General features: G+C 34.0%; 4 protein-coding genes across 14 annotated transcripts in view; 3 read left to right on the top strand and 1 right to left on the bottom strand.

The window, feature by feature from the left end:
- The first annotated feature begins 485 nt into the window (after window positions 1-485).
- LOC110021537 lies at window positions 486-2,932 on the top strand. Of its 3 annotated transcripts, none has more exons than XM_020720070.1 (2): window positions 486-1,763; window positions 2,357-2,914. In XM_020720070.1, exons 1-2 carry the CDS (start codon window positions 599-601, stop codon window positions 2,389-2,391), a joined length of 1,200 nt encoding a protein of 399 aa, XP_020575729.1. In that variant the 5' UTR covers window positions 486-598; the 3' UTR covers window positions 2,392-2,914. The 3 variants fall into 3 exon arrangements, 2 of the variants coding, with proteins under 2 accessions (XP_020575729.1, XP_020575730.1); XM_020720071.1 differs by having other exon boundaries at window positions 2,251-2,914; XR_002293662.1 differs by lacking the exon at window positions 486-1,763 and adding an exon at window positions 1,774-2,009 and having other exon boundaries at window positions 2,251-2,932.
- Window positions 2,933-4,244: 1,312 nt separating this feature from the next.
- Window positions 4,245-9,073, top strand: LOC110021447 (transcription termination factor MTERF15, mitochondrial-like). 4 transcript variants are annotated; one of them, XM_020719938.1, is made up of 2 exons: window positions 4,245-5,580; window positions 9,000-9,073. In XM_020719938.1, the coding sequence occupies exon 1, from the start codon at window positions 4,366-4,368 to the stop codon at window positions 5,533-5,535; it is 1,170 nt and encodes a 389-aa protein (XP_020575597.1). In that variant the 5' UTR covers window positions 4,245-4,365; the 3' UTR covers window positions 5,536-5,580; window positions 9,000-9,073. The 4 variants fall into 4 exon arrangements, with proteins under 4 accessions (XP_020575597.1, XP_020575598.1, XP_020575595.1 ...); XM_020719939.1 differs by having other exon boundaries at window positions 8,942-9,014; XM_020719936.1 differs by lacking the exon at window positions 9,000-9,073 and adding an exon at window positions 8,778-8,841.
- Window positions 8,068-13,685, bottom strand: LOC110021446 (transcription termination factor MTERF15, mitochondrial-like). Of its 5 annotated transcripts, none has more exons than XM_020719929.1 (2): window positions 12,411-13,685; window positions 8,068-8,511 (listed from the first exon to the last, which is right to left on the bottom strand). In XM_020719929.1, the coding sequence occupies exon 1, from the start codon at window positions 13,674-13,676 to the stop codon at window positions 12,474-12,476; it is 1,203 nt and encodes a 400-aa protein (XP_020575588.1). In that variant the 5' UTR covers window positions 13,677-13,685; the 3' UTR covers window positions 8,068-8,511; window positions 12,411-12,473. The 5 variants fall into 5 exon arrangements, with proteins under 5 accessions (XP_020575588.1, XP_020575592.1, XP_020575593.1 ...); XM_020719933.1 differs by having other exon boundaries at window positions 8,068-8,501; XM_020719934.1 differs by lacking the exon at window positions 8,068-8,511 and adding an exon at window positions 8,553-8,575.
- Window positions 13,686-17,309: 3,624 nt separating this feature from the next.
- Window positions 17,310-24,678, top strand: part of LOC110021365 (IST1 homolog) — a 29,854-nt gene continuing 22,485 nt past the window's right edge. Inside the window, exons 1-4 of one of the 2 annotated variants that reach the window (XM_020719826.1) lie at window positions 17,310-17,396; window positions 17,480-17,587; window positions 17,803-17,935; window positions 22,029-22,132. In XM_020719826.1, the coding sequence (XP_020575485.1) occupies window positions 17,544-17,587; window positions 17,803-17,935; window positions 22,029-22,132 (281 nt within the window). In that variant the 5' untranslated portion in view covers window positions 17,310-17,396; window positions 17,480-17,543. Of the gene's footprint in view, window positions 17,415-17,479; window positions 17,588-17,802; window positions 17,936-22,028; window positions 22,133-24,678 lie in introns of both variants that reach the window. The other variant, XM_020719827.1, reaches the window with a different exon arrangement.

The following is a 24,678-nucleotide window of genomic DNA, read 5'->3' as shown; positions in this document are numbered from 1 at the left end:
GCACGTAGAGCTACATACGAGTTCAATGAAATTACGCCGTAGAGGTGATCGACCAGGTAACACAAGAGAATATTTTTATTGTGTTATTCAGGTGTTATTGTGTGTTATTCAAATATTATTGATATGTTATTGTGTTATTATAATACCGAAAATATTCTCAGAACACAATAACACCTGAATAACATACAATAACACCTGAATAATACACAATAACACCTGAATAATTTGAGGTGAATATTCTCTTGTGTTACTGGTCTGATCACCTCTACGGTGTAATTTTTTTGGAGTACGCACGTAACTCTACGTGCGGAGTCCTGATGTAATATTTTTTCTTACAATGTGATATTAATTTAAGTATTAACTTAAAATTTAGATATTTAAATATATTAAAATTACATGGTATTGGTGTAAGACCCCTTATTAAAAGTAATTATATTCAAAATCTTAAAAATAATATAATTTCAATTTAAGCGGGCCATCCCAAACCCTAATCTTCTTCCCAATCCCTCTCCCACATGCCCGTTTCGAAGAACTTGAAGTAAGGGTTCGTTCTTCGAATCTGGAGTCCCTCTAGGGTTTTCTCCGCCGCGAAAAGGCAATGCTTTCGATTCGCAGAAGCTCGATTTCCCTCCTCCAATTTCTTCATTCGAGTAGTAAGAGCTCCACCATCTTCTGCTCCGCTCACTTGCAAATCCCCTTCTTCCTCTTCACCTCTAAAGCAGAACTCCCGTCTACTGAAACCCCCTTCATCGTCGAATATCTCATCAATTCAGTTGGTTTATCTCCGGAGAAGGCGATCAAAGCTTCCAAATTTAGCGCCCACATCAAATCCCCTGCGCAGCCCGATTCCGTCCGCCATTTCTTCAAGCAGCACGGTTTCACCGAGGCCGACATCAAAAGGATTATTTTAGGGCACTCCAGAATACTATGCGCTAGAGTTGATTCCACCCTGAAGCCAAAGTTCGAAGGTTTGAGCAATCTAGGGTTCTCTGAAATCCAGATTGTCAAGCTAGTCACAGGCAGCCCGTTAACTCTCAATTATATGAATTTTTATAACGTGTTTCCCAGGATTGAGTTCCTCAGATCTTTCCTTGGCTCCAACGATAGAATCATGAAAGCCTTCTCCCATGATGTATCTCTTTTAGCTCGTAGCTTTGAGAAGGTGATCAAGCCCAATATCATTTTTTTGACTGAATGCAAGGTTTCTGATGCAATAATTGGGTGTATGTTAACTGAGGTTCGATCAATCATCGGCAGGCCGCTCAGCTTCCTTAAAGCTGCAGTTAAGAGGATTGATGAATTAGGAATTCCTCGTGGGTCATGGATGTTCTACCAAGCTCTGCGTTCTCTCTGCTCCAACACATCGGAACAGGTTGACGCTAAGATCAAGTTGTTGGGCGGCTTAGGATTCTCAGAAACGGAGGTTTCTTCTGCAATCAGAAAACAACCTTATATTTTGAGCTTGTCTGAGAAGAATTTGCATGAGACGGGTAAGTTTTTGGTGAAGGAAGCTGGATGTGATCACTCTTATTTGAGCAGCCACCCTAATATTTTCACCTTCAGTTTGAGTAAAAGATTGGTGCCTAGGAATCAGGTTTTGAAGCTTCTGAAGACGAAGGGAATTCTGAAGAAAAAATTGGGTTTTTATAATGTTAGCTCAATGTCTGAAAGGAAGTTTGTCGAAAAGTTTATTTTTCGATATAAAGAAAAGATGCCAGAGCTTCATGATGTTTATCTATCTGCTTCTGCTGGGGAGATTCCAAGTTAGAACCTTTTTTATATTTATTTATTTTTTAATATTTTTGTGAAGAATCTAGAAAGAAAATGTCAGTAAAAGCAGGTATTCATATTGGATTTTTGACAAACATTGATTATTCGATGCTTTCGAGGTGCATATTGTCATCTTTGACCTAATGGTATCACAATTTTATCCCATTGGCGTAACTTCTCAGAATTGCTCTGACACAAGTATGCTTAATTTAGGAGTTTTTGGTGACTTATGCCAAAAGGTACATTGATGTTTATGAGCTCAGCTTTATTCTACTTAAGGGATTCATAATCTTGCGCACTTAAGCAATTGACTTCCTCATCATTTTTCTTAATTCGAAATTATCTACTAGACAAATATGATTCTGGAAATGACCTCTACATATTCAAGAGTCACTATATAACATTGTGTCATATAGGGTTTAAGAGGTGACTTTCATGATGTGGTCTTTATTTTGTATGACACTTAGTTCTCATTTTCAGATTGGTGTGTGATGCTCTGATATCATTCTGCACATCTTGAGTCCAGAAGTTCATATATCTTGACAACACAAACTCACATCATTTCATCACACCTTGTGTTGCCCAGGTGTACCGCCTTCCGAACTTAAGGTGTTACAATGAACTTGGAGTTTCAGATGAAATGTCAACATCATACCAAAATGTGCCTTGATTTTCAAGAGCATAATTCCATTCTGCTCAAGAGGTTTCACATTAGCTTCATGGCTCTATCAGGCCGAATTTGCCGAGAGTCCAAAGTTCCTTCTATCTCTGTGTCAACGAGTAGAAGTCGCCACCACAATGATGAACTCATAAATGGTAGCTTGGCGATCCAAGACTATAAAGCAACACAATCATCTGAACAACTCTCTCGCCTGCTTGGTCTCAAGAGACTGATTAGACAGTTTCATCTGAAAGCTTTTTAGTACAACAGCTACTCATCCAAAGAAGGTGAAGCCTGTCAGTGACTTCATGTGGGTTCTCCAAATATCTGTAAAATCTTCATCTATATTCATGAGCTACATCCATCATATCTTTTTTTTTTTATGGAAAACTTATTATATTCTGTAATATATGTTGGGTCCTAATAGGTGATTTTTATTAGAATCTTACTAACTTGAAACAAGAGAGCAGTGTTTGAAAAAAAAAAATAAAGAAGTTGGAAGGGTGGGTAGAAAATAGACTGTGATGCTTAAGAGGCTCCATTGGTAAAGAACAAGTAAAGTGTCAAAAATAGTCCCGACTATTTATATAGTATCGTTTTAGTTTAAAAATTTATAGAAGTGATAAAATAGTTCTCAAATTCTTTAAATTGAGGTTGAAATAGTTCTCATAGAGGATTGTTATAGCTCAACTCTAAATGAATCAGGGATCAACACCTAAAATGGCCTCATGCAAAATAGTCAGGGATTATTTTGGCACTTTGCTCGCTAAAGAATGCAAACACCCCAATAAAAATTCGCAATTATTTATAGATATATACTTGGGTCTTTGAGCGCTATAGAAAATGCATCATAATGAGATACATGCAATAAGATTAAAAAAATATATAAAAATTAGAAGGTGCGTAGCTAGGGTTGTTAAAGATCCAATTTTGAGCCGAGTCGAGGTCGGCTCAAAATCAGCTCGGAAAAATTTGATCCAAAATTTTGTCTCATAGCTCAATTCTTTTATTTCGATCTAAGCCAAAATTTGAATCAATTTCCGAATGATTAACGTTCTTCGAGCTAAATTCGTTAAATTCACAGCTCTAACATCACTTAAGTTGTTAACGATCTGATTTCGAGCCGAGCTGAGGTCGGCTCAAAATCGACTCGAAAAAAAATTAATCTAAAATTTTTGCTTGTAGCTTGACCCGTTTATTTCGATATGAACCAAAATTCGAATCAATTTTTGAGTGATTAACGATTTACAAGCTAAATTCACAGTCATATGTATAGCCCAAATATAAACTCAAATTTAGATTGGTAGTCACCATCTTCTAGTTTGTTGAGTAGCTCTCTGGTTTGGGTCAATCAGATGAGTCTGGTGAGATTAATGGGTGAGTCGTTCCTGAATCTTAGTAGATGTCCTCTCCTTTAGTCGTGTGGCAAGTCTACTTATGATTATACTGGCAAGTCGACCTAGATCATGACTAGAAAGTTTGACTGGAGTGCCTGTGGAGAGTATGTTTAAATTCAACAAAATGTAGAAATATATTCAATATTTTTTTTAAATATCATATGCAGACAATTTATAATTCTTTTTAACTTTGAAAAATAATTTATTTTCATAAATAAATAAACTTAATAAATGTATTTTATCATCCATTTTATTGATTCATTTTTAAAATAAATTTAAAAATTAAAAGGAATCCAAAAACGCCATAAATGTTAAAGATTAGTCAGGGACCCGTTCATAATATTTCATAGACAACTGCCCTAATCATATTTATCCTTCTATAAAAGTAATTAAAATTAAATAAAAGCCATGAAAGCTTGCCAATGTTCTTAGGTTTCTTTCAAAAGAGAAGGTAAAGAGCGAAGCAGAAACATACGCGCGCGCCTGCTGTTCTTCGAATCGAAACCAATCTGATTCTCATCCGCTAAAGAAAAAGATATGTTTTTGATTCGTAAAAACTCTTCTTTTCTCCTCAACTACCTCGTTTCAAAGAGTAAGATCTCCACCCTCTTCTCCTCTTCTCAGTTCCGAATCCCCCTCTCCCTCTTCGCCTCAAAAGTCAAAGACCCGCCCCCAAAATCCTTCTCCATCGTCAACTACCTCATCGACTCTGTCGGTTTATCTCCAGAAGAAGCGATCAAAGCTTCCAAGTCCGTAATCCACATCAAATCACCCTCGCATCCCGACTCCGTCCTCCAATTCTTCAAGCAGAATGGTTTGACCGATTCCAACATCAAAAGGATCATTTTGCATCACTCCAGAATACTATGCGCTAATGTAGATTCTACCCTGAAGCCGAAGATTGAAGGATTGAGTAAGCTAGGGTTCTCTGAAACCCAGATTGCCAAACTGGTTACCGCTAATCCCTTCAATCTCAATTATCTGAGTTATTGCAATGTGCTTCCTAGGGTTGAGTTCTTGAGAGGCGTTCTTGGTTCCGACGAGAACGTTGTCAAAGCTTTTTCGAATGATATTTCGCTTTTATCTTGTAACCTTGAGAAGATGATCAAACCCAATCTCAGTTTCTTGAGGAAATGTCGACTTTCTGATGCGAGGATTGGGTCCTTGATGATGAAGGTTCGGCAGCTCATGGGTAGACCTCTCAGCTACCTGGAAGCTGTGGCTAATAGGGTTGAGGAACTGGGAATTCCTCGCGGATCTAAGATGTTTTATCAAGCGTTCCGTTTCTTTATAGCAAATAACTCAGATGTGGTGAAAACAAAGATCAAGTTTTTGGGCAAATTAGGGTTTTCAGAGGCTGAGATTCTGTCAGCTATTCAGAAACAACCTTCTGTTGTCAGTTTGTCTGAGAAAAACTTGCAGGAGACGATTAAATTCTTGGTAATGGAAGCAGGATGTGAGCCTTCTTATGTGATTAGTCATCCCTCCATCTTGGGGCTTAGTTTGAATAGAAGATTGATTCCAAGGAATCGTATCCTGAAGCTTCTGAAGGCGAAGGGACATCTAAAGAAGGAGTTAGATTTTTACAACTACATTGCACTTTCTGAGATGAAATTTATGAACAAATTTATATTTCCTTATCAGAAAAAGATGCCAAAGCTCCTTGATGTTTATGTCTCTGCTTCTGCTGAGAAGGTTCTGAGTTAGTACTGTTTCTTATGAAGAAAGCAGGCGTTGCAAAGATAATATCAGGTATTTGGCCTAATTGCTGTTAAAATTTTGACAAATTATCTTTTTTTTTTTTTTTTTGACATTATGAATTTTTGGCCTTTTAAGAATTTTAAAATAATAATCTTTGGAGTTTTGACAGATCTGTTTAAATTAAATGATGTTTTCTTTGGCCATAAGCTTATTTGACAGAAGCATTTATGGTTTCTGAAAATTTGTCCTGTTAGTGACTTTATAGAAATTATTATCATTTTAGTTAACAACATTATGAAGAAGGATGGTTCTTTTATAATGTTTGACCGGATTTTACAGTTCTCCATATGCCTTTCTTGTGATTTAATTTAAAGCATATGAATATCAAAATCACACCTTATCTGTTGAGTTGATTTTCTGGAAAAGTACATTTTTTTTAAAGTTTATACACAAACACTTTGGATATTTAAAGTTAGCTTGATAAAAAGTTGTCTTAGGATTTCCTAACTGTTCAGCACCTTGCTAATTGTTTGTGCGCCCACTGTGTAGGTTTGCAATTAGCAAAATAGTGGATGGACATAGAATTTATAGTAAATTTGGGCTATCTTTCTCTAACAGTGTGGTTAAAAAATAGCGTTAAAAAATGACCAGAATCAATAAATTGCATATGTAGACATGCATTCCTTACATTTCCCCCCCTAAAACTTGGATTAAAAATATGAATATTCACAAATAATATTCATTTTGGCTTTGGGTTTTTCTTTTGTTGTAGCTTAGTACTTCACCATTCAATGTTGACCCTTCTCATCATCATTTCTCATCATTCATAACAAATATTTTGAATCAACTTTATAAATCCTAATCATTTTTTGTGTTGCATAAATTGTTAATTGTATTTTACACAACTTTTAAGCACCTAAATTATACTCTAAAATTTAAATTCTTAGTATTTACATAAACTTATCAAATATATGTATTATGTAATGATTCAACAATATTGTTTAATAATTATTCATTTAATCCAACTAAAGTTATAGGAAATCTTTTTTGTTTTTGTTCTACTAAATCCTATATGCATTTTATATGTTGAAAATCATGATTAGGAATAAAAGATATGTTAGTAAGAAGTAACTAATAATTATATGCAAATATTTAGGTTCAGGAGCTTTAAAAAAGTTATGAGAGGTAATGTAATGAAATATTTTCTTATGTTAAGATTAGTGAATATATGTATGATGACATATGGACTAAGTACTTGAAATTATGAAATGATTACATCAATGTTTTAATACTTACTACTTGCATTTTTTGCACTGTTAATTGAGATGCTTACAAAGGTTATAAGTGGGATATCATTATTAGAAATTAGTTGCATGCCAACATTTTTTGTTGTTGAAGGAGAAAGAAAAATTAAGAAATTATCCAAATAAAAAAAGGTTATAATTTGTATAACAAGAATAATGTATGATATATAATATTAATGGTGTGGTATTAACAATTATCAATAAATAATATTAGAAATTAAAATGATGTTTTTATGTGATAGATAATACATTTAAGTATCTTATATTTATTAGATAAAATAATGGACATGTATATGAGAATATATCTTCCAAGTTAAGATTGGATGTCTAAAATAGAACATTGTCTTTAGGGTAATATGTGGTTAAAGAATATCATGAAATTTAGGAAGATTTATATAGATACTACTCAATTCCTTTGCATTTACATATCTAACACCAAAATTTCAATTTTTGCATAAATGCCACTTTCCCTTTGCATGAAAAAGGTATATTTCACTTTTTAAAAGTTAAAATAATAGTATTTTGGTGTGATGTTAAAGATTTAGATGGTATAAATTTCAGAACTAAAGTTTAAGTGTTAGATATGTAAATAAATAAGAATCAGGTGGTATGGATGCATGCCCCTAAAATTTATTGAATATAAATTTTATAAAATTACAATTACGTTTTGTTTAATGGATCCCAGTGTTGGATAATAAAAATTTAGAGGGATATGTGTAAAATCGAGAAATTGTATAGTATTAAATGAATTTGATGGATTGTAGCATCTTCTGAAAGCAAATGGTTAAATTAGTGGTTTGGACATGCAATGAAAGGTTGAAATGCTCCAATTAGACGATTAAAATAAAATTACCCCTGCTATGAGCCTCTTTGAAGTGCTTTTTCTCAAGGTAGATTGGAAATATTATTTATATATATATCTAGTTTTTTTTGTGTTAAGATAATTAAGGTGAAAATATCAAATCATGATTAAAACTCTTAACATGATTTTTATTGAACTTGAAACGACATTATTGAATGTCATGAGATTTGATTTGTTATGCATCAATGAAGAAATGTTTGTTCAATATATGTTAAGATTACTATAAATATGTATGATGGGACATTGATTATATTTGAAATAGTTGAGTAATCAAAGAATTTGCAATTATACCTGGGTTGCATCAAGGATTAACACTTAATTCATATGCTTACATATTGGTTACCTGAAGTTGCTCACAAAAGATAATCAAACTAAGTTGTTTTGGTGTATATTTATACAATATAGTCATACTTGATGTAATGTTTGTTGAAATAGTTAAACAAGTTAGAATAACACACAAAATATTTGAAAGATAAAATGCTTAAAATTAGTAGAATCAGAAAGAGGATATGTGTAATTTCAATCATGTGATATTAACAATTATCAGTCAGTATTTACAACAGAACTACCATTCCTTCCCACAAATAAGTGTCCATATAATCCATAACCACAGCAAACACTCCATTTCTTCATTTGATGAGAGTATATCCTTTGAGCAATCTCCATAACCAGAAAATTGCATTTCACATTAAAAAAAATTTCAGTCATCAAAGCATGGCATACCGAATGAAGACAGCTGAATCTTCACGACTCTGCTTGCAGTGGTGATTTTATTTGATATAAGCTTGCAGAGAAGCTTCTTCAATCTACCAGTATCTGGAATCTATTGATATCTCATAATTGCATTTAAAAGATCACTGCAAATCACTTGACATTAAATCTACATAAGAAGAAAAAACAAATCTAGGAAGAATCTTTGAGTTTTCGACCGTTTCAAATACATTTACCGGAAAACACATTGATATTTCTGTTTGAAAATGTCCATTTGTATATGATGCAAGAATTTATTATTACATGTAGTGTGTGTATAAATATAATATTTATATTGGAAATATTAATTTATGGGAACTGGGATGACCTAGCATTGTCTCACACATCGCTAGTGTGTGCTCGCCAATGACAACGAAGCTGTCTGCTCCTCCGCCATTGAGAACATATGATTTTGATTCACAAAAGCTCTTTATTTCCTCGAGGACTCTCACTGCAAAAAATATGAGCTCCATCCTCTTCTTATGGATTATGCTAGTTTATCTTTGGAGTTTAAAGCTTCTAATTATGGGATCTCCGTCCATTTCTTCAAGCAGTAGGACACTGATGATTCCAGACTGAAGCCAAAGATTTAAGCTTTTTAAGCAAGCCAGGGTTCTCTGAAACCCAGATCGCCACCAAGCTGGTAGCAGCTAAACATTCTTGATTTTCTGAAAGATTGAGCAAACAATCAAGCCAAACTCACTTTGTTGTGGGAATCCCAAATTTCTGATGAAAGAATTAAGTTGTGGAGTGTATCTGGAAGCTTTCACGAACAGGTTTGAGGGATTGGGAATTCCTTGTAAATGGAGAATGTTTACTGCGTATTCACAACACCAAGATCAAGTTTCTGTTTTACATCGTATCGGGCAGAAGTTTGAATGCAACCTAGATTCATCCGGGCAAAGAAAGACGGAGTTTCTACAACCTCATCTTACTTTCTGAGACGAAGTTTATGAAAGAACTTGTTTTTCTTATTACAAGAACATAATGCTAAGGCTCCATGTCATTTATTTCTCTGCTTCTTCTGCTGGGAAGTTTTTTGTTAGAATACTATCTTAAGAAGAAAGCAGGTATAGCAAATATAACTTTGAGGTATCAACCTGATGGATAATTTAAAAAGTTAATTGTTTTGTCAACATCATGAGTTTTCAGCCTTTTGGTGTTTCTTAAAGATATTTGCATTCTGAATACTGCAAATTTACCGTTTTTCACAGCATTAAAATGGCAAATTAATAACTCACTAAATTTTATCTTGTGATCAACATTATCATCATCATTAGTTTTATCCCAAATATTTTGATCCAGCTTTATAAACCATAATTCTCCATTTAGTGATGAGGAGTGATTTTACTTTGCACAATTTCTAACCCCAAGACCTTTTGTTTATGCATTTTCCTTTCTAATACCTATCTAGTTATCTTGTTGGTGATCCAACCTACTTGTGCATGCTTTAATTAATTAACTATATTTTTAAATGTCTTATTTTCAATAGATGATATTCTGAATTTTCTATAATTAATTGATAATCTATCATTCTTGACCAAACTTTGACAATAATCTTATCATTATTACCATAATAAGCTTGGATGATAGTGACTTCTTTATCACACTTAGATTCATGTAACATGATTTATCTATTTGTAGCTTAATAAAACTTTGAAGTCTTCATAATATTCACTTACAAATCAAACCTAAACAAGTTTAACTTCTTTATCACTCTATACTAAGCTTGATAATTATTATTATTTCGACCACCCGAGTTGAACTTCTTTAATCATATACTCATCAGCCCACTCAACCTAAACAAATCAAAACTATGTATCAAATCATCTTTCAAAAATATTATTTCATAATTATTAATTTCATAATAATTAATAGTATATATCATTTACATGATCTTTTTTTAAATCCATTTGACTATTTATATATCATTATTAAAAGAATAATTATTACTAATCAGTAACTAATAAACTTTACAAAGATTTTGTCCAATGTAACATATCTACTATAATTTGGACAATAATGATTAATAATTTAAATTTAACACTTTGATTTAACATATGTTAAATGAAGTTTTAACGACTAAAAAGAGTCAAATAATGGAAGAAAGTATTTTGCAATCAATATTTAAGAACAATAGAATGCACTAGAAAAATGAAGCACACTTAGAGATCATTCAATAAATTTACTCAGAGCAGTTGTACATAAGCCTAAAAAAATTATGTTGGTTTTGAACAATTAATTGGATTCCATGTTAGTATCCATTATACAAATAATTTTTTAAGTTTAAATAATTAATGAAAAGTATTGAGCAATAAGAAAAGATCTTTTTTATATTTTTATCGATCATATAAAGGCAAATAATCAAGTATATTAATTAATGAAAGATGCGTTAAGGAGGAAATATGCACCTATAAAATGTTATATACATTAAAAATATTAGATATGTATGATGAAGCATTGAATACTATTACAAGTCATTATAAAATGATCACTGTATTTTAAATTATTACAGGATTACACCAATGATCATCATTTAGTTTATATATTCTTAGAGACAAAATGTGTAATGAATCTATCCGTGAAAGGGTTGGTATAGCTCCCGTGGCAAATAAGATTAGAGAGTCATCTTAAGATGGTTTGGCCATATTAAATGTCGACCATCTGATGATCTGGTTAGGAGAGAGTAGTTGCTTTAGATTTGACTTATGTTAAGAAATGCAAGGGTAGACCTATAAAGACTTGGCATATTGTATAAAAAAAGATTTTAATTTATAAGAATTAAATGAAAATATGACGCTTAATAAAACACAATGGAGAAAAAAGATTTTTGTAGTCAACCCCACATAGTGGGATAAAGGCTTGTTGTAATTGTTGTATTCTTAAATCAGTGATAGAGTTGCTAAAAAATGATATTTCAAGTGAGACATTTTGGTATACATTTTTCATAAATGATAGTTCTATTCATCGAAATGTAGGTTTACCAAAGGTCCAACCCAGCTTGAATTAAGATCTATTTGGGATAATTTTTTCCGAGTTTCCTTTTTCAGATGGCTAACATAATTCTGTTTGGCCACAAACTTTTAGCTATTTTTAAAAAATTTCTATGAAAAGAAATAAATTTTTACTACTAAAGTTGCTAGACCGAGGTAGACATAAGAAAATTATTGTCCCCCATTTTTAAAATAATAATAATTATTATTATTATAATAGTAGTAATAACAATAATAATACCTAAAACTTCAAAATTTTTGCTTTCCTACAATAGTTTTACTTCTAGTGCTACTTAAATAAAAGACAGTTGTGGCCACCCCAAATGAACCCTAGGTTGAATAAAAAGGAAAATATGTTGGACGTATTGAACCATACTGGGGTTGGAATTCAGTTAAGGGAAGGCTCAACACATTAATAAGCCTACTTAGCACTGCATGGGCAAAATGGAAAGAATAACGGAAACTATAAGCCAGTGATGACATTACCATATTATAATGTGATAATATTTATAAATGATCATATCAATAACTTTCTGGTTTTAATTCACCTAAAGACAAAATTTAAGCAAGACAGCCCAAATCCTACTAGACAAAATTTTAGAGACTTTGAATCCTATTGGTTTGATAAATTCCATCTCAGTCTCATCATTGATTTAATCCAAGATGTTTTGAATCCACGACATTCACAAGATTCAACAGATTTAAAAAGTTCTCCCTCTCATGAATCTTAAATCATAAAACAAATAGTCAAACAATTCATCAGAACTGAAAAATAGTTACATTTTCCATACAAAATAAATTCTGAGATTTTTAAACTTATCAAGCTATACTAAATCTGAATTTACAAATACTACCTGCAGCTAAACAACTCCTTAGTCTATTCAGCAATTAAATCATCTGAGCCAATAGCCTTATACTTGTTAGTAGAACTATTAAAACATCATAAAAACAATCAAAACCCAAAACTTGTACCTTTGGTTTCTTTGCTGAATCCAATCTTCTTTTAAATTCATGTAAACCTCGCTTTCTTGTCTTTCATGAGAAACAATCCTCCATTGAAACATTGCCAGCACACGCAGAAAGGAAAATTTTACTAAGATCCGGCAACTCCTTTTCATATGGTAAAATAAACTTCTCCACAAACTTCTTATCACTGATCATCATGCAGTAAAAGAGTCCACATTTTCTCTTAGGAAGACCTTTCAACTTGAGTAGCTCAAGAACATGATATCTCGGAACCAACCTCTTCTCAAAGCTATAGCAGAGAAGCTTCGGGTGAGAGATTACATAAGAGAGCTCGCAATCTGGTCTTTTCATGAAGAAATCCGCCTTGCTTTTGATATTTTCCACAGACAAAAACAGCAGCTGTGGAGCCTTCAGAATCGCCGATGAAATTTCGGCTTCAGACAACCCGAAGGTCCTCATCACCTTGATCTTCGCATCTACGGAAGCTCTGCTCATGCGGCAGGTGGAATGCAGCGCGAAGCGGAACATTTTTGATTCCGGAGAAAACCCTAATTCTATCGCTCGCTGTACAACGCTCTTGATGGAATCGAGTCTTCTGGTGATAAATCTATGGTTGCATTTCATGAGATAGCCAATTTGATCGCTGGAAAGTCCACACGCTCTCAAGTAGGAGACATTTGGCATGATTCTATTATCCAGATTGGAGCATAGAAGGTGTGTGTTCTTAATGATGGCTCGATAGAGATCCGCTTTCGAACTAAAGAGATCCGCCAAGAACTCGATCTTCAGCTGAACGTTCTTACGGTGGAGGAAAAAAGGGTTTTCCGAAATCAGCTTGGCGATTTCGGGTTGTGAAAAGCCTACCTGCTGTAAAACTCGCACCTTCGGCTTCAAAGTTTTCTCCACCTGAGTGCAGAGTAAAATGGGCTTTCGAGAAACCGCATTTCTGATGCCAGCTTCGTCAAGACCGATGCTTTTGAAGAATTTGAGCACGGCGTCAGGTTTCGAAGGGGAATTGATGTGGCGGATTTGCTTGGATGCTTCGATGGCCTTCTCCGGCGAAAAACCGATTGAGGATATGAGGTATCCTGCGATGAATGAAAGCTTGGGAGAAGGTTTTCTGGCTGTGGAAGTGGAGAAGAAGAGGGATGAGGAGATGAAAATCGAGCTGCGAAGAGTGAGACGGGGGAGCAGGCAGAGATTTCGAGTAAGCGAAATCATGGTAATGGCGCCTTCCACTCTCCTCTCTCTCTCCCAACATTCTCCCAACATAACTTATTAGGGTTTTATGGTACAATTAGGCCATATTAATAAAACGAGAAAATTATATATATATATATATATATATTCCTATCTCATATCAAAAATTTCATTTTTACGCACATACTTCATTTATGAATGAAAACATGACTATTAAAAAATGATAATGATTCCTTCTTTTCATATGATGTTTGTAATCATGAAATCTTAGTTGTTAAAAAAATATAAAAATCTTGATTTTGACGTATCTAAACGCCCCCGATAAAAAAAAAGAAAATTTATATAATTATGAGTTAATTCATATTAATTTGCATATATAACACAACTTTAATGTTTGTTTATGTACATGTCACCTTATGTATACATATAAAACTAACTATTAAAGAAAAATAAATAATAGTATTTTTTATATGATATAAATATATTTTTTAGTATAGATGTTAAAATTAAAATTTTAGTGTCGGTATGTATGTAAATGCCCCTGATAAAAGTTAATGGTTTTTAAATACCTACCACCTAATTCTTGTATGTTAACATAAGGATCACTCAAATATCACTTGCAACATAGCTATTTACTAATTAATTGTCTTGTTGGTTATTGCTTTAGTTTTTTTAGTTTATCATCAGTCCATCACAATTAGTGAATCATGATTAAGGAATTTGTGATGTCCATTAAGCAATGGTTGTCAAAAAAAAAAAAAAAAAAAAAAATGGCCATTTCATACTAAGATGATATAGTTTCTTGAGAAGGTATGTTGAGCCCATTTTATATTATGACTTATCATTTCCTTGTTTTACCAAATTTTTTTCTTTAAAGGATTAATTGGCATATCATTTTTTATTTTTTTTTATAAATTTCTTACTTTTATTTTGACTACTATCATAATTTATGAAAAGTGTACATCAAATAAATGTATGCATTGATCTAAGAGAGATCTAACGATTCAGAATAAAAGAATATGAAGGATGCAGGCCCACTGTCAGGGGATCATCAGACCCGCCTCACCAAACGAGCAAAGCCATACAAGCAATGCAAATTTGGCCAAAATTGGCCAATCCACGAGGCAAACAAGAAGACTTTTCAGATGAACCAAGAACGAAACATTGGATGAGAAACAAGTCAATAGAACGTCTGAGTCATCCACTACAAGAATGCTCGCTTGATGCAATAGTCTGCCCTCCAATAGAGGCGACCGATCGAACCCAGAGTGGGTGATCAAATTAATGTAGTCGATCGAACCCAAAAGATTGGGTGATCTGGTTGGAGCGACTGATTGAACCCAAAATGGGGTGATTGAATTTGTGAGGTCAATCAAACCCAAAAGATTGGAGAATCAGATCAGAGTGGGTGATCGAACCAAAAATGGGTAATCAAACCAGTTCAGTCGATCGAACCCAAGTGATATAACGATTGTGTTGAGGTGGGCGATCGAACCTGTGTAATCGATCAAATCCAAAAGATAGGACAATCCAGTCAGGGCAGCCAATCAAACTCAAAATATTGGGCGATAAGGACGGGGTGGCCTATCGAACCTAAAAAATAAATCGATTGGGTCGGGACGGGAGATCAGACCTAAAGAAGGTGATCGACATGCGGCGGTCGATCGAACTCAAAAGATCGGGCGCTAAGACGACCGATTGAGCTTGGAGAATAGGTCAAACTAACCAGGGCGGCTGACCAGATCTAAAGTGATCGGTCAATTATGTCGAGGTGGACGATCGAACCAAAGTGCTCACGCGATTACGCGTACGACATGCGACATGATCCACATTAAAAAATGCATTAAATGAACACACATATGCAATGCAACCTAAAACGCTTGACAACACAACCTCGCGTAGGTTCTAGGGTTGAATTGATGGAAGAGATGTCAATGTCATATTGCACGAAGCGACATGACCTTGTCTCCCATTTGCCCGACATAGAACAAAGTATTTACTCACAAGGAGAACTCGTCATGATCGAGCAAATGACGACCAAAGGGGCGTCATCATCTGCATGATCATTTGATTTCACTCATCCATCTCAGTAAAATCGCTGGAACAAACAACGAGGTTGTTACCTCCTATCTTCTATGGGATTTTAGTGGTATGGCTTCAAGGAACAGCTCGGGTTTGTATGGGAGAATCCACAGAGGGACTTTAACCTATCAGTCTCCTCTAAGCACAACAAACAACCATACCTAGAGTCTCTAGGAAATGGAAAAATGCGTAGGTTGAGGAGGTTATACTGCCATAGTGGTTGATCGAAGGTCACTCATTGCTCGTGAAGAAGCTCTCTTCGTCTTCGCTCCCCTCAGGTGATGAAGCTCTCATCGCAAGGAGTTTGCTAGCGTCGACGCAACACCACACTTCACTCTTCCTCTCTGTTTCTGAAACCAAGACGGTGAGCGAGAAAAAAAAATGAGAGGAAGAAGAAGAAGAATGGAGAAAATGAAGAAGAAAAATGATGAAGAAGCTCTTTAAGAAATCTTCAAAACTCTCCCCCATGCTCTCAGTGATCGCTCTTTGGTTCCCTCTAAGTGAAATGAGCGCAATCTCCTCTAGTCTTCCCTGCACTATATATTTTTCTGGGCTCAAGGCATGGAATGATCGTTTGCCTCATTTGGCAAGGTCTCAAATAACTCACATGCCATTTTTGGCATTTAAACCGGTCCAATAGCTTATCATGGTGGATAGACATTGTCAAAATGGAAAATGAGCGACCATGCAATGAGTTAACTAAAAAAAATGGTTGAAGAGTGGGCATGGCCACTCCTGAGTGCAGTTACACCACCATAAGGGCGTGGTCACACTTACATTGTTTAGGTTGTTTCATGATTTTGATGATTTAGGCCAGGTGACAAGACTTAGAAGATCCTTCTTAAGCGAAAACGTTGTTTCTGATGCTTCTGCGTTGTCCATTCCACCATCCAGTCATCTAAAGGATAATTCATCGCGAGCAAGCCAATTTAGAGCCTGATTTGTTCGTGTTGCGTCGAACAAAACTCGTCCAATCATACCCATCTCATCAATGTAATGTCGGCTGACCCACGTCTCATCGATAGCCAAAGCCTAGCTAAACAATCTTAGCCACCTGCCGGAGGATCGAAGACAAATATCTCGAGCCTCGGGGAGTCATGTGCGTGAAGCATATTCTAAGGTCGTTCAAGCGGACATTATACGTCTGGGATATCAAAAAATGATACCAACACAAACCACAAGGAAACCAAATGATAAAACCCATGCTTGTAAAATACTAAAGAGACCATTGTACATACCGCTTTTCAAATGAGAGTAAAAAATATAATATCATCATTATATATCTCATTTATAAATCGTTGAAACATTATGAATAGACACTAGAAAATATTATTCATTATTATTCATCTCTCTCTCCTCTTCATAAGTTATATCATTTGGTCGTGAATCATCGAAACAAAATGCAAGTCACTATTTAACTCGACTTTTACAACACTAAATATTATTATTATCATTTGCATCTTGATAATTAAGAATTTGACTGGTTGTTTTTTAATGAGTCTCTATAGCGCAATTAACTTGTATTATTTTTATTCTTTAAAAATATATGTTATAATTTATATGAAATGCAGATATATCCCGTGTCGAATGCGTGTCGTGTGTCGTGTCGTGTTTCGTGTCGGCATTGGTGCCTTGGCGAAGAGTATTTCGCATGGAGAGAACCTTCGAGCTGAAGGCAAAGGTCACCATTCCTGTCTAAAGGTGAAGCAGGTACGCGCACGGCCGGCGGTGGGTTTCTCTCCTCTTTCCTTTCTCCCTCTCACTCGATTAATATTCATCCGCTCTCTTCGCAGACCGAGCCTTGAATTGAGAAAGATTTGCTGACTATCGGTTTTGGTGTCAGCATCACCGATCGCCATGCTTGATTCGTTTTTTAACAAGGGTTTCAAAGCGGCGAAATGGTAGATATTTGATCTTTGATTGCTTTTTTTGGTTCCCGCAAAGCCTTGTTCAGTTAGGTTGAGATTTTGGGTTTTGATTTTGTGCCTTGCGAGCTATGGTGAATTTTGTGGGTATGGTTTGGTTTACGGGAGTAATTGTTTACTGAAATTGATTTCATTTAATTAATTGTGAACCTTTGTGGATTTAGTTTAAATTTACTGTTTTGGTTGATCAGCAAAACGCTGCTGAAGCTGACAGTTCCGAGGATAAAGCTTCTGCGGAATAGAAGAGAGATTCAGCTGAAGCAGATGCGAAAAGATATTGCCAATCTTCTCGAGAATGGGCAAGAAGCTACTGCCCGTATTAGGGTATGGCTAGATTTTCCCCCCCTTTTTATTTCCTTATTGAAGTCTGATATCTTTTCATTTCATGTGTGTAAAAGGATTTTTAGGGGCTGTTTGGCTGACAGTAGGATTTAGTAAAGATGTAAGAATATAAAACTTGACAGTTGTTTGGCTTGATAGATTCCAAGTCTAGTTAAAATCTTGTCAGCCGTTCAATATGTGTTTTACTATTGTCAAGATTTAGATTTTATATGAAGGAGAAGAAAAGGGATATTCATAAGAGTGTAAATCTATTACATCCTAAACCTCCAAGTGTTTTCTAAATCTATTATTTTGACTAAGAAGAGAGGAAATGGGGGATGGTATGATTTATGTGGCTCAAAAAATTTTAACTAGATTTAGCATAAATTTTAGCTAAAGGTTGACTAAACTTTGCAACCAAAGACCACCTTGGGAAATGAATTGAAATTTTATCCAGCAAAAAAGGATCTATTTGAGAAAAAAATATTATTTTTAGGAATATTTTCTCATTATTTTGTTGAAATGGTGTGGCTCAGTTTGTCCCCATAGGCATGACTCTGATAGAATATTGCTGGTGTGGCCAGCTCTAACAGGCCCCATACAGCATTTCAGCTTCGTGTTTACTGTATGTCTATAAAATTTCATTGGGCAATATTTTTCATATTGAAATATGAGCCTAGTCGTGATACTAAAATAAAGGAATTGTTTGGTGTTTTCTGCTTAAGAATACAACCTTGTTGCAAGTTGGATCAAATTTATGACAGTAAACAACATTTATGTTGGTTATTAATTACATTTTGCTGTTTTATGACAAATAGGATTGATTTCACTTGGTTGAAAATGATGTATGGTGTCCAATTAAGTTTTTGATGTTGCAATAGACGCCACGTTTGAAATTTTTTTTTTCTTTCAAATATTTATTCACAACTTTCGCTAAGTTTTCTTATGTCTGTCACTCTTCCTTCACATGAAATTTGAATTGATTTAGTTGTCATTTTATCAGGACATCTTTTGCTCTCCTTTGTACATATACCTACACTATTATACAGTTGCCTTCAGTACATACTATTGAAAAAAATTATCTTTTTCATTAGAGAAATTATGAGTAGGATCATTTTGTCATCATTTGTCCCTTAATTTTATCACTCATGCATCTTTAGATTCTCATTTATCACACTTAATTATGATTCCTGGTTGTCCAACACTTAAAATCATGCAATGTGGAAAGTCTTTTTTTTATTTGTTTATTGATTTTATAATAAACTATCATGCGATAATTTTATCACTTTTTTGCTAAAATATTCCTCCATTTATATATTTGTTTGTTTGATAGAACCGAAGCATCAAAATCTTTTACTCTTACCAATCTCTTTATTATTTTAAATCTATATCAATTAAAGTATTTAAGGTTATTCGTTAATTATGAATGAGGAAGCTATTAATAATGCATTTAAGCAAAAAGGGCTTATTTTTCTATTTAATAATACATTATAAAATTTGGGTTTTTACATACCAATCACCTAAAACATTGCATATAACATTTTAACCAGCCAAACTTTAAATATAACATTGTAATCACTTTTTTCATTTCAACCATCCTTCTTTACAAGTAGTGAAGGCTTTGAGAGAATTTTTGGTGATTAAAATGTTATATTTAAAGTTTGGGTGTTTAATATGTCATATTTAATGTTTTGAGTGGTTGATATGTAAAGACCCCTATAAAATTATAAATTTTTAATATACTTAACTCATTAGCATGCATTCTTTTATGCAAATAAAAAAAAATAAAAATCATATGCTTTTATCATCATTCTTTCTGCATCATTCATTTGATGAAGAAACTATTCCTAGACTTTCAACTTGAAATTTACAACATTAAAATATGAACGAGTACAAGAAATATCACCTTTAGACACCTCTAACCTTATAAAATGACAGCATAGGTAATGAATTCAAACCCTTAATAATATTAGAAAAATGTGCAAGAGAGGGGGCTCTTTCTTAAAGCTTCTTTGCTATTGGTCCAACTTGTAGATTTCAAGTGGGAAGTAAATTCTTTCTTATAGAGCAACAAAAACCCACAATTTTAAATACTTGATTAAGATGGTGGTTGGGAGTAAAGGGAATAAATAAAACTAAAAAATATAAAACTAAAAAAAAGGAGCAATATTCTAGGAAAAAGTCAAGTAGGGATTTGACCAGACATAAAAGAGAATTTTTAAGAAATTGAGTAGCACGGAGGAAAGAAGATTCACATGAGAGGGTTAGCAGATGTATAGTGTTTGGGATTAAAATGATTCAACTTTTGCTAAAGATAATTTGAAAGGGATTGAGACACATACGGAGGTAATCATAGGGGTGTTAAAAATTGACCCAACACGCCAATATGACTCAAACTTGCATTGTAAAATTTTGGGTTCATATTGACCTAAATATTTTTTGAGTCGGGTTCTGGTTAGAGAACTCGACCCATTTATTATTCGGGTCAGGTTCTGGTTGATTTGATTCGGGTGGGGTCATTTTCAAGTCGTTCCTGTACCCGACAAGCTGACCCAAATTAACATCCCTAGTTGTCAAAGACCCGACGCACCATCATGACTCAAAAAATTTGGATTTGGGTTGACCCGAATATTTTTGAGTCGGATATGGTCCATTTATTATTTGGGTTGGGTTTGGGTTGACCCGATTCAGGTCGAATCGGATCCCGACCCACCAACCCGAATTGACACCCCTTGGTAATCTTGAGTCTTATGTAAAGGTTCATGGTTGCTAGTATTGCTGGACTAACAGGGTTAAAATTGTCATGACATCGGAGCATTGTGGTATAAGCAATATGTAATTAATTTTGACCATTTGAATTGGCTAGGTTTTGTTGAGAATGAATGGTTTAGATTTTTATTTTTAAACATTTTGGGTTAGGATTTTATTTAAGTGGAATCATAAATCATAGTTAATTGTAAGGTGAATTGTCATTTAAGTTTATATGGTATTCTTTTATTGAATAATACTCATAAAACATATTTAACTTATCTATATGTCTAGTCCTCTGAAATAATTATAATAGATTCAGAGTTCTTAAATCTATGACACCAATTTATCTTTTAATAATATTGATTAATAATTGTTAATATAAAATCCACTAAAAATATATATCATATACTCTTATCTTTATTTTGCTGATTTTAGATGATTTATCTTCTAAGCCTTCTCTCTGTTGTCCTATTTTTTCTTTACCTCAATAGATTTCTCACAATTTAGAATTATATCATCTACAAAAAGTAAATGCCAAGCCAAGTTATTCTGTAAATGTTTTGTAAGCTTCTCCATAAGTAATAAAAACGGTATGGACTAAATGTTACTTCTTGAGGCGATCCTATTCTAATTAGAAACTCATTGTTTACTTTACAAGTACTTTTAATACTAGTGTATGCTTCATCATTCATATATTTGACAACTTCAACATGCTTCTATAACATGCATTTATGTCTCAATGCATATTAAGTGAAATTTTGTGATACTCAATCGAATGCTTTCAGATGACTAATAAAAATCATATGAATATCCTTATTTTCTATTTATATTTGTGGATCACTTGTCTAAACATGAAAATCACTTCCATTTTAGTTCTTCTTGGCATGAAACTAAATTGATTATTTGAAGCTAGCATTATTTTCTTAAACTTATGTTCCGTTACTGTCTCATATGGCTTCATTGAATGATCTTAAACAATCCTAAAATCTATAGCCTAATATCAAATCCATGATATAAGATATCATGATTGAAAACTATTTGCATAGGAAGTTATTTGAAGCATTATGTTGTGATTTCTTCTATTTTTATTGGAAGTAAATAGAAGTATTTCTAATTTTCAAAAATTTAAGCATCTGTTTAATAAATTTTCAGCTTAGTGGACTTCCCTTACCTTGATTAACTTTGATGAGGTGATTGGCTATGTATTGAATTCTGTGATAAACTTAATTTAATTGATTCCTGTGCTTGCACTTCCTATTATTTATTTTATTTTGTTTTTTGTAAGAAGAGGATGATGGGAGGTGAACAGTAATAGGTGATTAAAATTAGTTTATTTATCTCTCAGGTGGAGCACATAATTCGAGAGGAGAACATGATGGCTGCACAAGAGATCATTGAATTGTTTTGTGAACTCATTGCTGTCCGCCTTCCAATAATTGAGATTCAAAGGTATGTGATAGCTATTTTGATGTATATTTCTTCTGTTTTGACAGACCATTATTTTGTTACTTATATGCTGATTTATAAATTGCTATAACAACTTGAGCCTTTGAATCACTAGAATATTTGGTTACATTTTTAGTATATGATGGATTCTCTTGATTAGTTCTATATTCTTGCTTTAATCAAGACAAGTTTCTTTGAAATAATTCACAAATATTGCAGGGGTAATGTCCTACTTAGATAGTGTTAAGAGCTTGGTCTAAAACAACAACAAAAACAACAACAACAAGAAGCTTTTATCCCACTAAGTGGGGTTGGCTACATGAATCCTTTTCTCAATATTCTTCTATTGAATGTCGTATTTTCATTTAATTCTAATAAATTATGTTCATTTTTTATACAACATACCCTAATTTTTTAGGTCTACCTCTATCTTTCTTAGCATAAATCAAATCTAAAGCATTTGCATGCATTTAAAACATCTACTCTCCTAATAGGGTCATGAGATGGTCGACGTTGAATGTGACCCAACTTTCTAAGGTGTCTCTCTCCATTCTTATATGCTACTTCATGGATATATTTCGTCTTTTAGCTTAAAATCACTCATCCACCTGAGCATTCTCATCTCAACAACACTTAGGTTAATTTTTTGCTTCTCTTTTACAGGCCAACGTTTTGTGCCATAAAGCATTGCAGGTCTGTGATACGATTTGGAACAAAAAACAACGAACAAATAGCTAATAGATTGCACTAGAGAGGTTGAGAAACTCAAATGAGCTCTGTTTTTATCAAAACCAATGAAAAGAAACAAGATACATCTACTATTTGATAGGTAGATCGTCTTTCCACAAATCCTAGACGTCGCTGAGAACATCATCCAAAAGAAAAACAACAACAGCCAAGCAAAACATATAGACAAACCTCAGCTCTTATCCCTCGTAAATACTCTCAAACTTTCTTCCCAAAATCCCCCTTGGTTCCCTTCCTCCTATACTTGATTAGCGGCTTAGTGGGCCCCAATGGTGCGCTGGAATCGCTCTCAGAATTTTATGGAGAACCCGCCCTCTAGGTTGGGCCGGCTGGCTTAGCTAGGCCACCGGTGGGTCTGACTCTCCTAGGACTGGTTCTTCTACAGGGACGAGAGTCGCGACTGTTCCTTCATGGGAGAGACGCAGGATGTGCAGGTGTTTTTCCTTAAAGTCTAAGCAGTACTTTTTTTTATCGCACAATAGGCCCAAGGCAACCTCCACTTCAACCATCTAACTTGAATTCTACTAATAACATCCCCATCTATATTACCATCATTTTGAACAATAGACCCGAGATATCTAGTCATTCTTTTTAATGACTTGAGCACCCATTGTTACGACATCGCTACTTGATACTTTTTTTTTTAATTACATTCAATAAATTCAGTTTTACATCTACTCAAACGAAAGTCTTTAGACTCTAAAGTTGATCTCAATAATTTAAGTTTTTCTTGAATTCTCTCTCATCTTATCCACAAGAAGGATGTCATAAACATACACTAAGGTACATCCTCTTGTAAATGTCAAGTAAAAGCTTCCATAACTACAATAAAAGATAAGGGCTTAAAGCTGATTCCTGATGTAACCCAATTGAAATAGGAAAATACTTGGTCAATCCTCATTGAACACAAGTAACAACTCTAGCATTGTCGGTCAACTTTTCTTTGATTAAATTTATTTAAAAAATATGATATATGAAAATAATTTTTGAGATTTAATTTAAATATAAAAGATATATAGTTTGGGTTTTGAAAGTAGTATGTTTTAATTTTTGAAAAATGAGACCAAATGGATCTCATTCGTCCAATAGTTTGCATAATCGTGCCCGATACTGCGAATACTACACCCTCCCGAAAGATAAGTGTAGACCTCGGCGATAAACCCAATCCTGCAAACTAAGAGATTTGTGACATCTATTTGGTCTGCGAACATTTTATGTATGACCGACAAGTTCCCCTATATAATATAAAGATTAAATAGGGGTTAGGGTTTATTTTACCTGGGTTCCAAGTTCCCTATAAAAGCAAACCCCTATAGTTAATTACATTTCAAATGATTGGAGTCACCTGAGAAAACTCTCGATAATGATCAGTGGTTCTAGTCTTCAAGATTTCAAGGTTTAGGTTTTCACGGTAGGACATGAAAAAAAAAAGTGGGAGTGACTCAAGTAAGAACAGTTATTTCAGGAGTCTAAAGAAAAGAAAATGTAGGAGATGTCCTAGATCTTGAGTAAGAGTTGCCAACTCGATAATCTACAGGAGGTAGTTCTTAACCTCAATCCAAATGACTAACCATCGACTTTTATAAATTTTCATAGAAAGATTATTTGATTTCCATGCGAAAGTTGTTGTTTAAGTCTTTTTTATGCAAAGTTCTTTTTAACATGCAAAAGAGATTTTTATTTTATTTTCGTAAATATTTTTGTAAAGCCGTTTAGTCCACAAATTAGTCACTCTAATCGTGCTAGAACTACTGACAACCTAAGAGTGTCGGAGGCAACGATCCCACCAAGAATCGGCGAAT

This window comes from Phalaenopsis equestris, unplaced genomic scaffold (genome assembly GCF_001263595.1).
Source record: "Phalaenopsis equestris unplaced genomic scaffold, ASM126359v1 Scaffold000134, whole genome shotgun sequence".
NCBI classification, from domain to species: domain Eukaryota; kingdom Viridiplantae; phylum Streptophyta; class Magnoliopsida; order Asparagales; family Orchidaceae; genus Phalaenopsis; species Phalaenopsis equestris.
This window is presented reverse-complemented; position numbering and strand designations above follow the sequence as displayed.